The 12,656-nt window shown below is 38.5% G+C and overlaps 1 protein-coding gene across 1 annotated transcript; it reads right to left on the reverse strand.

Moving 5' to 3' along the window:
* Window positions 1–11,243: 11,243 nt before the first annotated feature.
* LOC113881463 (olfactory receptor 1361-like) lies at window positions 11,244–12,155 on the reverse strand. The gene has a single exon (XM_027524491.1). The coding sequence runs from the start codon at window positions 12,153–12,155 to the stop codon at window positions 11,244–11,246; it is 912 nt and encodes a 303-aa protein (XP_027380292.1).
* Between the last annotated feature and the right edge of the window lie 501 nt (window positions 12,156–12,656).

Here is a 12,656-nt window from a genome sequence, read left to right on the forward strand (position 1 = left end):
TGGTCTTTTACATTACAGTCTCTGCTGCTCAGTCTCCATTCAAGTTATTACCCTGCTGTATCTGATGGTCACCACCATCTTCAATCCTCTGATCTAACCTCTTGGGAGCAAGTTGGCTCATTAAGCACTGAGGAGGCAGCTGTCATAAGGAAACTGACACATTTGACTTACAAAGGAGGGTGTTGATATTTTCTTTTGGGAGTGCAGATTTCTCCACTGAGAAGTCTTCCAAGAATGTTTGAAAAAGCATATCTTTGTCTATTCTCTTGTTCCCCTCTAATCTTTCTATGGTTCCTCTAAAAGTGAGGCACGTATGGCAATTTTTAAGTGTTAGATTAAATTTTTTATTTTAAATTCTATTATTTCTCTATTAAATAGGTCATGAATATTTTATATAAAAAACAAACACAAGGGGAGGAGCCAAGATGGTGGAGGATTAGGACGGGGAGAACGCTTTCTCCCCCACAAATTCATGAAAAGAACATTTAAACGCCGAGTAAATTCCACAAAACAACCTCTGAATGCTGGCAGAGGACATCAGGCACCCAGAAAAGCAACCCAAGTCTTCCAAAAGGAGGTAGGAAAAAATATAAAAGACAAAAAAAGAGACAAAAGAGGGAGGGACAGAGTTCCATCCCGGGAACGGAGTCTTAAAAAGAGAGGTTTCCAAACACCAGGAAACCTTCTCACTGCCAAATCTGTGCTGAGCTTTGGAAGCACAAAAGGCAACGTAACAGGGAGGAAAAATAAATAAACAATTAAAACCCGCAGATTGCTAGCCCTATGGTAACTCCCCCAGCGGAGAAGCAGCTCAGACGCCTGCACACACCATTAGCAAGCGGGGGCTGGGCAGGGAGGCGCAGCGCGGGCTGCATCGCTTAGAGTAAGGACCTGAATACCCTGAGTGCTATCTGAGCGAAATAATTTGGGTTAGCAAACCAGACTGTGGGATATCTACCACTCGAAAAGCCAGCCCTAACCTAAGACACCCCCAGGCCCACGCATGGAACAAAGGACTGAACAGAGATAGCCAGCTGCAGACCTTCCCCCTCCGGTGACAGGCAGCCAGAGCCGGAAGGGGGCATCGAAGCCCCAGAGAGACATTATCTATAAAAATGTAAGCAGGCTTCTTTGCTAACTAAAACTTCTTGGGGGTCTGGACAGTCAACATCTGCCTGAGAAGGTGTGCCGGTTGTACACCTAGATAACTGAGCAGCGGGGAGGCGATAACTCGCAGCAATCACGCTTGCCAAACACCTCATCACCTGAACTGCTAGGACCTGGGAAGGGCACAAAACGCAGGCCCAACCGAGTCTGCGCCTCTGAGGACTACCCAAGTGCCTGAACCTGAGCGGCTTGGACCTGGGAGGTGCAGGCAGCCCAGGGCCGGCCACAGATGGTTCCCAGCGGAGCAACCTAGAGCCTGAGCAGTGTGGGCAGGGAGGCTATACGTGCGGTGAGCAGGGGCAGGCCCAGTGTGGCTGAGGCACTGCGAGCACATACCAGTGTTATTAGTTTGCAGTGTCCCTCTCTCCCCACAGCGGGACTGAACAAGTGAGCCTAAAAAAAAAAAAAAAAGTGTCCTCCACCATCCCCTTTGTGTCAGGGCGGAAACCAGACACTGAAGAGACCAGCAAACAGAAGAAGCTATAACAGAGGGAACCGCCTTGGAAGCTACAGGCAATAGATTAAAACCCTGTGGTTACTACCGACTACATAGGAAGGGGCCTATAGATTTTGAGAAATATAAGTTGGACCAAGGAGCTAGCCAAAAATGAACTGAACCCACAATACTCACAACAAAACCAGAGAAAGTCCTAGATATATTTTTACTATTTGTACGATCATTCTTTCTTTCTTTTTTTAAAATTTTTTAAAAAAATTTTAAGTCCTCTATTATTCCTTTAATTTTCACTTTTATAACCTATTACTTTGCCAAAAAAAGACCCTATTTTTTTTTTTACAGCAAACTTCATATATATATATTTTTATAATTTTTTGACCTTTTTTTTTTTTCTTCAACATTGTATGTTTGAAATTCCAAACTCTACTCTAGATTTTTAATTTTAGCTTTTGGTATTTGTTATCAATTTTGTACCTACAGTTTTTTTTTTTTTTAATATAATTTCTGTGACTTTTTTTTTTTCTCTGTTCCTGTCTCTTCTTCTTTTATATAACATTGTATATCTGAAATTCAAAACTCTACTCTAGATTTTTAATTTATGCTTTTTGGTATTTGATACCAATTTTGTACCTGTATTTTCTTTATAATTTTTTGCAACGTTGTTTGTTTTTGTTTGCTTTTTTTTTGTTTTGTTTTCTTTCTTTCTTTTTCTTCTTCTTTTTTTTTTAACATTGTATTTTGAAATTCCAAACTCTACTCTAGATTTTTAATTTATGCTTTTTGGTATTTGATACCAATTTTGTACCTATATTTTCTTTATAATTTTCGCGACCTTGTTTGTTTTTGTTTGTTCATTTTTTCTCTCTTTCTTTTCCTTCTTCTTTTCTTTAACATCGTATTTTTGAAATTCCAAACTCTACTCTAGATTTTTAATTTTTGCTTTTGTGTATTTGTTACCAATTTTGTACCTTTAAGAACCCAATCTTCAGTACCCATTTTTCACTAGGGAGCGAGATTACTGGCTTGACTGCTCTCTCCCACTTTGGACTCTCCTTTTTCTCCACCAGGTCGCCTGTGTCTCCTCCCTAACCCCTCTCTACTCTACCCAACTCTGTGAATTTCTATGTGTTCCAGATGGTGGAGAACATTTAGGGAACTGATTACTGGCTGGATCTGTCTCCCTCCTTTTCATTCCCCCCTTTTATTCTCCTGGCCACCTCTGTCTCCTTCCTCCTTCTTCTCTTCTCTGTATAACTCTGTGAACATCTCTGAGCGGTCCAGTTGTGGAGTGCACATAAGGAAGTGATTACTGGCTAGCCCACTCTCTCCTCTATTGATTCCACCTCATTTCATTCGGGTCGCCTCTAACTCCCTCCTCCCTCTTCTCTTCTCCATATAATGCTGTGAACCTCTCTGGGTGACCCACACGGTAGAGAAACTTTTCATCTTTAACGTAGATGTTTTATCAATGGTGCTGTATAGTAGGAGAAGTTTTGAAACTACTGTAAAAATAAGACCGATAACTGGAAGCAGGAGGCTTAAGTCCAAACCCTGACTCCAGGGAACTCCTGACTCCAAGGAACATTAATTGACAGGAGTTCATCAACCGCCTCCATACCTACACTGAAACCAAGCACCACACAAGGGCCAACAAGTTCCAGGGCAAGACATACCAAGCAAATTCCTCAGCAACAAAGGAACACAACCCTGAGCTTCAAGATACAAGCTGCCCAAAGTCACCCCAAAACCATAGATATCTCATAACTCATTACTGGCACAACATTTCACTCCAGAGAGAAGAAATACAGCTCCACCCACCAGAACACTAACACAAGCTTCCTTGTCAGGAAACCTTGACAAGCCACCTGTACAAACCCAAACACAGTGAGGAAAAGCCACAATAAAGAGAACTCCACAAACTGCCAGAATACAGAAAGGACACCCCAAACTCAGCAATTTAAACAAGATGAAGAGACAGAGGAATACCCAGCAGATAAAGGAACAGGATAAATGCCCACCAAACCAAACAAAAGAGGAAGAGATAGGGAATCTACCTGATAAAGAATTCCGAATAATGATAGTGAAATTGATCCAAAATCTTGAAATCAAACTGGAATCACAGATAAATAGCCTGGAGACAAGGATTGAGAAGATGCAAGAAAGGTTTAACAAGGACCTAGAAGAAATAAAAAAGAGTCAATATATAATGAATAATGCAATAAATGAAATTAAAAACACTCTGGAGGCAACAAATAGTAGAATAACAGAGGCAGAAGATAGGATTAGTGAATTAGAAGATAGAATGGTAGAAATAAATGAATCAGAGAGGATAAAAGAAAAACGAATTAAAAGAAATGAGGACAATCTCAGAGACCTCCAGGACAATATTAAACGATACAACATTCGAATCATAGGGGTTCCAGAAGAAGAAGACAAAAAGAAAGACTGTGAGAAAATACTTGAGGAGATAATAGTGGAAAACTTCCCTAAAATGGGGAAAGAAATAATCACCCAAGTCCAAGAAACCCAGAGAGTCCCAAACAGGATAAACCCAAGGCGAAACACCCCAAGACACATATTAATCAAATTAACAAAGATCAAACACAAAGAACAAATATTAAAAGCAGCAAGGAAAAACAACAAATAACACACAAGGGAATTCCCATAAGGATAACAGCTGATCTTTCAATAGAAACTCTTCAAGCCAGGAGGGAATGGCAAGACATACTTAAAAAGATGAAAGAAAATAACCTACAGCCCAGATTATTGTACCCAGCAAGGATCTCATTCAAATATGAAGGAGAAATCAAAAGCTTTTCAGACAAGCAAAAGCTGAGAGAATTCAGCACCACCAAACCAGCTCTCCAACAAATACTAAAGGATATTCTCTAGACAGGAAACACAAAAACGGTGTATAAATTCGAACGCAAAACAATAAAGTAAATGGCAATGGGATCATACTTATCAGTAATTACCTTAAACGTAAATGGGTTGAATGTCCCAACCAAAAGACAAAGACTGGCTGAATGGATACAAAAACAAGACCCCTACATATGTTGTCTACAAGAGACCCACCTCAAAACAGGGGACACATACAGACTGAAAGTGAAGGGCTGGAAAAATATTCCATGCAAATAGGGACCAAAAGAAAGCAGGAGTAGCAATACTCATATTAGATAAAATAGACTTTAAAACAAAGGCTGTGAAAAGAGACAAAGAAGGTGACTACATAATGATCAAAGGATCAATCCAAGAAGAAGATATAACAATTATAAATATATATGCACCCAACATGGGAGCACTACAATATGTAAGACAAATGCTAACAAATATGAAAGGAGAAATTAACAATAACACAATAATAGTGGGAGACTTTAATACCCCACTCACACCTATGGATAGATCAACTAAACAGAAAATTAACAAGGAAACACAAACTTTAAACGATACAATAGACCAGTTAGACCTAATTGATATTTATAGGACATTTCATCCCCAAACAATGAATTTCACCTTTTTCTCAAGCGCACATGGAACCTTCTCCAGGATAGATCACATCCTGGGCCATAAATCTAGTCTTAGTAAATTCAAAAAAATAGAAATCATTCCAAGCATATTTTCTGACCACAATGCAGTAAGATTAGATCTCAATTACAGGAGAAAAACCCAATGTTCATCGCAGCACTGTTTATAATAGCCAGGACATGGAAGCAACCTAGATGTCCATCAGCAGATGAATGGATAAGAAAGCTGTGGTACATATACACAATGCAGTATTACTCAGCCATTAAAAAGAATACATTTGAATCAGCTCTAATGAGGTGGATGAAACTGGAGCCTATAATACAGAGTGAAGTAAGCCAGAAGGAAAAACACCAATATAGTATACTAACGCATAATATATGGAATTTAGAAAGATGGTAACAATAACCCTGTGTATGAGACAGCAAAAGAGACACTGATGTATAGAACAGTCTTATGGACTCTGTTGGAGAGGGAGAGGGTGGGAAGGTTTGGGAGAATGACATTGAAACATGTAGAATATCATGTATGAAACGAGTTGCCAGTCCAGGTTCGATGCACGATACTGGATGCTTGGGGCTAGTGCACTGGGACGACCCAGAGGGGTGGTATGGGGAGGGAGGAGGGAGGAGGGTTCAGGATGGGGAACACATGTATATCTGTGGTGGATTCATTTTGATATTTGGCAAAACTAATACAATTATGTAAAGTTTAAAAATAAAATAAAATTAAAAAAAAAAAGAACAAAAAAGAACAAAAGTAAAAAAAAAAAAAAAAATTCCAACATATGGAGGCTGAACAACACGCTGCTGAATAACCAACAAATCACAGAAGAAATCAAAAAAGAAATCAAAATTTGCATAGAAATGAATGAAAATGAAAACACAACAACCCAAAACCTGTGGGACACAGTAAAAGCAGTTCTCGGGGGAAAGTTCATAGCAATACAGGCATACCTCAAGAAACAAGAAAAAAGTCAAATAAATAACCTAACTCTACACCTAAAGACACTAGAAAAGGAAGAAATGAAGAACCCCAGGGTTAGTAGAAGGAAAGAAATCTTAAAAATTGAGCAGAAATAAATGCAAAAGAAACAAAAGAGACCATAGCAAAAATCAACAAAAAGCCAAAAGCTGGTTCTTTGAAAGGATACATAAAATTGACAAACCATTAGCCAGACTCATCAAGAAACAAAGGGAGAAAAATCAAATCCATAATATTAGAAATGAAAATGGAGAGATCACAACAGACAACACAGAAATACAAAGGATCATAAGAGACTACTATCAACAATTATATGCCAATAAAATGGACAACGTGGAAGAAATGGAAAAATTCTTAGAAAAGTACAACTTTCCAAAACTGGACCAGGAAGAAATAGAAAATCTTAAGAGACCCATCACAAGCACGGAAATTGAAACTGTAATCAAAAATCTTCCAGCAAACAAAAGCCTCGGTCCAGACGGCTTCACAGCTGAATTCTACCAAAAATTTAGAGAAGAGCTAACACCTATCCTACTCAAACTCTTCCAGAAAATTGCAGAGGAAGGTAAACTTCCAAACTCATTCTATGAGGCCACCACCACCCTAATACCAAAATCTGACAAAGATCCCACGAAAAAAGAAAACTACAGGCCAATATCACTGATGAACATAGATGCAAAAATCCTTAACAAAATTCTAGCAATCAGAATCCAACAACACATTAAAAAGATCATACACCATGACCAAGTGGGCTTTATCCCAGGGATGCAAGTATTCAATATCCGCAAATCAATGTAATACACAACATTAACAAATTGAAAAATAAAAACCATATGATTATCTCAATAGATGCAGAGAAGGCCTTTGACAAAATTCAACACCCATTTATGATAAAAACTCTCCAGAAAGCAGGAATAGAAGGAACATACCTCAACATAATAAAAGCTATATATGACAAACCCACAGCAAACATTATCCTCAATGGTGAAAAATTGAAAGCATTTCCTCTGAAGTCAGGAACAAGACAAGGGTGCCCACTTTCACCATTACTATTCAACATAGTTTTGTTAGTTTTGGCCACAGCAATCAGAGCAGAAAAAGAAATAAAAGGAATCCAAATTGGAAAAGAAGAAGTAAAACTCTCACTATTTGCAGATGACATGATCCTCTACATAGAAAACCCTAAAGACTCCACCAGAAAATTACTAGAACTAATCAATGACTATAGTAAAGTTGCAGGATATAAAATCAACACACAGAAATCCCTTGCATTCCTATACACCAATAATGAGAAAACAGAAAGAGAAATTAAGGAAAGAATTCCATTCACCATTGCAACGGAAAGAATAAAATACTTAGGAATATATTTACGTAAAGAAACTAAAGACCTATATATAGAAAACTATAAAACGCTGGTGAAAGAAATCAAAGAGGACACTAATAGATGGAGAAATATACCATGTTCATGGATTGGAAGAATCAATATAGTGAAAATGAGTATACTATCCAAAGCAATTTATAGATTCAGTGCAATCCCTATCAAGCTACCAACGGTATTCTTCACAGAGCTAGAACAAATAATTTCACAATTTGTATGGAAATACAAAAAACCTTGAATAGCCAAAGCGATCTTGAGAAAGAAGAATGGAACAGGAGGAATCAACCTACCTGACTTCAGGCTCTACTACAAAGCCACAGTTATCAAGACAGTATGGTACTGGCACAAAGACAGAAATATAGGTCAATGGAACAAAATAGAAAGCCCAGAGATAAATCCATGCACATATGGACACCTTATCTTTGACAAAGGAGGCAAGAATATACAATGGATTAAAGACAATCTCTTTAACAAGTGGTGCTGGGAAATCTGGTCCACCACTTGTAAAAGAATGAAACTAGAACACTTTCTAACACCATACACAAAAATAAACTCAAAATGGATTAAAGATCTAAACGTAAGACCAGGAACTATAAAACTCCTAGAGGAGAACATAGGCAAAACAGTCTCCGACATACATCACAGCAGGATCCTCTATGACCCACCTCCCAGAATATTGGAAATAAAAGCAAAAATAAACAAATGGGACCTAATTAACCTTAAAAGCTTCTGCACATCAAAGGAAACTCTTAGCAAGGTGAAAAGGCAGCCTTCAGAATGGGAGAAAATAATAGCAAATGAGGCAACTGACAAACAACTAATCTCAAAAATATACAAGCAACTCCTACAGCTCAATTCCAGAAAAATAAATGACCCAATCAAAAAATGGGCCAAAGAACTAAATAGACATTTCTCCAAAGAAGACATACAGATGGCTAACAAACACATGAAAAGATGCTCAACATCACTCATTATCAGAGAAATGCAAATCAAAACCACTATGAGGTACCATTTCACGCCAGCCAGAATGGCTGTGATCCAAAAGTCTACAAGCAATAAATGCTGGAGAGGGTGTGGAGAAAAGGGAACCCTCTTACACTGTTGGTGGGAATGCAAACTAGTACAGCCTCTATGGAGAACAGTGTGGAGATTCCTTAAAAAACTGGAAATAGAACTGCCTTATGATCCAGCAATCCCACTGCTGGGCATACACACTGAGGAAACCAGAAGGGAGAGACACGTGTACCCCAATGTTCATCGCAGCACTGTTTATAATAGCCAGGACATGGAAGCAACCTAGATGTCCATCAGCAGATGAATGGATAAGAAAGCAGTGGTACATATACACAATGGAGTATTACTCAGCCATTAAAAAGAATACATTTGAATCAGTTCTAATGAGGTGGATGAAACTGGAGCCTATTACACAGAGTGAAGTAATCCAGAAAGAAAAACACCAACACAGTATACTAATGCATATATATGGAATTTAGAAAAATGGTAACAATAACCCTGTATATGAGACAGCAAAAGAGACACTGATGTATAGAACAGTCTTATGGACTCTGTTGGAGAGGGAGAGGGTGGGAAGATGTGGGAGAATCGCATTGAAACATGTATAATATCATGTATGAAACGAGTTGCCAGTCCAGGTTCGATGCACGATGCTGGATGCTTGGGGCTGGTGCACTGGGATGACCCAGAGGGATGGTATGGGGAGGGAGGAGGGAGGAGGGTTCAGGATGGGGAACACATGTATACTTGTGGCGGATTCATTTCGATATTTGGCAAAACTAATACAATATTGTAAAGTTTAAAAATAAAATAACATTAAAACAACAACAAACAAACAAACACAAATAGTATCCCTAAAATAAACCTAGAAATACTGTTTATTTATAGCATTGTTTTATGACATCAGAATTGCATTCTATGCATATGTATAAATAACAGAAGTTGGATCATTAAGTTTATAATGGGATTCCAGCCAAAACTGTTACTATAATTCTTTTTCAAGATCAACAAATACATACTGGTTTGGCAGAAAAAACTGAATGTACTTTGTGGCCTATTCAATGTTTTATTCTTTTGGGCTTTATAATATGGCTAAACATGACACTCTTAAATATTCTTTTGTCATTGGGAATTTTTAGTTGTATTCCATTCTTTCACTGTTGTATTCCATTAGTTGTATTCCATTCTTTCACAAGCATTGTTTATTTCCAGAATTTACTTTAATGTGTTCTTTGTGGTTTGACTGCAATGTCTAAGTATATGGATATTTTAAAAGTATTTAAAGTGAATGCACTTCACTTATTCATTTTAACTTTTGCTTTATTTTAATCTTTCTACTGTAGGTCTTTGTTGCTTATCTATTTTAAATATAGTGGTGTGTACATGTCAATCCCATCTGTCCATTGACTGATGAATGGATAAAGGTGAAGTGAAATATACATTCAATGGAATATTACCCAGCCTTTCAAAAGAATGAAATAATGCCATTTGCAGCAAAATGGATGGATCTGGAGATTATCATACTGAGTGAAATAAGTCAGCAAAGACAAATATTACATAATGTCTCATACAGCCTATAAAAAGATGCGAATGAACTTTTTTACAAAACAGAAAGAAACTCACAGACTTAGAGAATGAATTTATGGTATTCAGAAGGGGGAAGTAAGGGGTAGGAATAGATGGGGAGCTTGGGATTGTCATTTTAACTTTTTATTGTAGAAAATGTCAAACAGTCAGAGAAGTAGAGTTGGTAGTGTAATAGACCCTTATGTACCTATCACCCAGCTTTGATATCAATGCTTTGCGAATATTGTGCCTATATCTACCATTCCTTTTTTTTCCTGGAAAATTTTAAAGAAAATTTTAGACATTGTGTATATATTGTGCAGGTAGATTCTTTACTACTGCACCACCTAGGCAGCCCATATTGTGCTGTATAAATGATGTAATCTTGTATTCCCAGGGCGAATGTTTCTTATGCTTTCAAATTTATGAAGACATTTTTATCCACCATGCCATGATGATATGCCCCACAATTATCAAGGTAGTACAAAAACACAAATTAATAGAACATTCTGAAAAATAAGGCATTAAAAGGGGAAAAAGTGCATAGGGCCAGTTTCTATTCTCTTACTTATGATGATGATACTGGTGTTACTGATGGGGAGAGAACTGAAGATGGTAATTTGTAAGGTGACACTGATGACAAAAAGATGATATTGACTAAAGCTGATGGTGATGATCTTCATTATTAAACTGGTGATAGAAATGGCAATAGTGATCAAAATGTTGGTAATGACAGGAATAGATCATGTCTCAATAGTATTATCTTTACAAGGCAACTTAAAGAGCAGCTCATCCAATCAACTCTTAAGAATATTATATATATATATAATATACTTAATTATATATTATAATGTAATGTATATTATACTCCTTTGACATATTACTGATATAATGTTTTGAGATAATGATATAGATAGTAAATAATATATATACCTATAGCTGGAATACATATACAAGCTTGCACCTAGAGTGGGACCTAGAAGCTACTTCTCCAAATTTCTATGTAGTGTTATATCCAATGTACCATATCATGCTTTGTGACATGTGAAAGCCTTGGTGTTAACTGCTCACTTTATCAGTGTGGTGGTGAAGAGTGTGATTTTTTTTCCCCCAAAAACACTTGTTTCTGGAATTATTCCTAATGCCATGAACTGTCTATGCCCAAATCCTTTTCAGGGATCTCTTCACATCCTTATTTCTTAGACTATAAATGAAAGGATTGAGAGTGGGGGTTACCAGGGCATACATGACAGCAGCACCCAGCTCCCCAGAGGCATGAGAAGCTGACGGGGACTTCAAGTAGGTGGCAAAGACCGAGCTGTAGAAGAGGATGACCATGGAGAGGTGGGAGCTGCATGTGGCCAGGGCTTTCTTTTTGCCATGTGCTGATGGGCTCCAAGCTACAGCAAGGAAAATATGGGCATAGGAGCTTATGATGCAGAGGAGAGGGCTGATTCCTAAGAGTCCTGTCAGAACCATTGTCAGGTCCTCATTGAGGTGGGTATCAGAGCAGGCAAGTCTCAAGAGTGGTCTGAAATCACAGAAAAAGGGGGGAATTTCTTGATTACTGTCGAATGAGAGCTGGGATAGCAACAGGGCATGGACAAGAGAGATAGAGTGGGGCACTCCCCATGACCCACCCAGTAGCAGTGCACATCTGCAAGGAGTCATTAGGAGTGCATAGTGCAGGGGATGGCAGATGGCAGCGTAGCAGTCAATAGCCATGGCAGTCAAAAGCTGGTTGTCCATATCAGCAAAAACTGTGAAGAAGTATAACTGGGCCAGGCACTCAGAGAAGGAGATCAGTCCATTACTGGTCCACAAAGTCTCCAGCATTTTGGGGGCTGTGGTGGTAGTGAAGCAGAGGTCAACCAGGGAGAGCTGGCTAAGGAAGAAGTACATGAGGGTGTGGAGGTGGATGTCAGCGCCAATAGCCAGCAGCAGTAGCGAGTTTCCTAAGAGACTCAGCAAGTAGAGGGCCAGGAAGAGACCAAAGAGGAGCTGTGGTTTGTCTGGGTCACTGGACAGTCCTGAGAGGACAAAGTCAGTGTTCTTGCTGCAATTCATTTCAGGTCTTGATGGGTTACAAGAATTAGCATGAAGAGGATTCACTACAGTTAGCTACCGAAGTGTATTGTAGCTAACCTCGATGGTTCTTTTTTCAGTTGGTTTCCTTATACCACAAATATGAGGAATGAAGAAAAGAAACTCAATCAGCAATGAAAGGGACAGAATTCGCACTTTCTGAAGATGATCTAAGTGAGGAGGCACAAAGATGAGGGAATGAAGGGAACACTGGGAGTTTCCTGGAGTTTTTTAAGGGTGAAAGAGTTCTCTTAGTCTTCATATTATTGGATGGCATAGGTACTTGTTTATGAATCACTTTTTATTACAAGAACATGAGCCTACTAAGGCAAAGACTGCATCTCAGTACTTAGCTTAGTGCTTGGCACATCATAGGAGCTTGGTGAACGCTCTTACCCATCTACACAGTCACTACTCTAGTTTAAGTTATTGTTAATGACTAGAGTCCTGCTAACTTCTGAGCTGCTTCAATAGTCCCACTCT

The sequence above is a fragment of the Bos indicus x Bos taurus genome, chromosome 23 (assembly GCF_003369695.1).
Source record: "Bos indicus x Bos taurus breed Angus x Brahman F1 hybrid chromosome 23, Bos_hybrid_MaternalHap_v2.0, whole genome shotgun sequence".
In the NCBI taxonomy this organism is placed as follows: Eukaryota; Metazoa; Chordata; class Mammalia; order Artiodactyla; family Bovidae; genus Bos; species Bos indicus x Bos taurus.

Excerpts from the sequence above, each read along its gene's own strand:
- LOC113881463 (XM_027524491.1), bottom strand. The coding sequence starts at position 12,155 with ATGAATTGCAGCAAGAACACTGACTTTGTCCTCTCAGGACTGTCCAGT.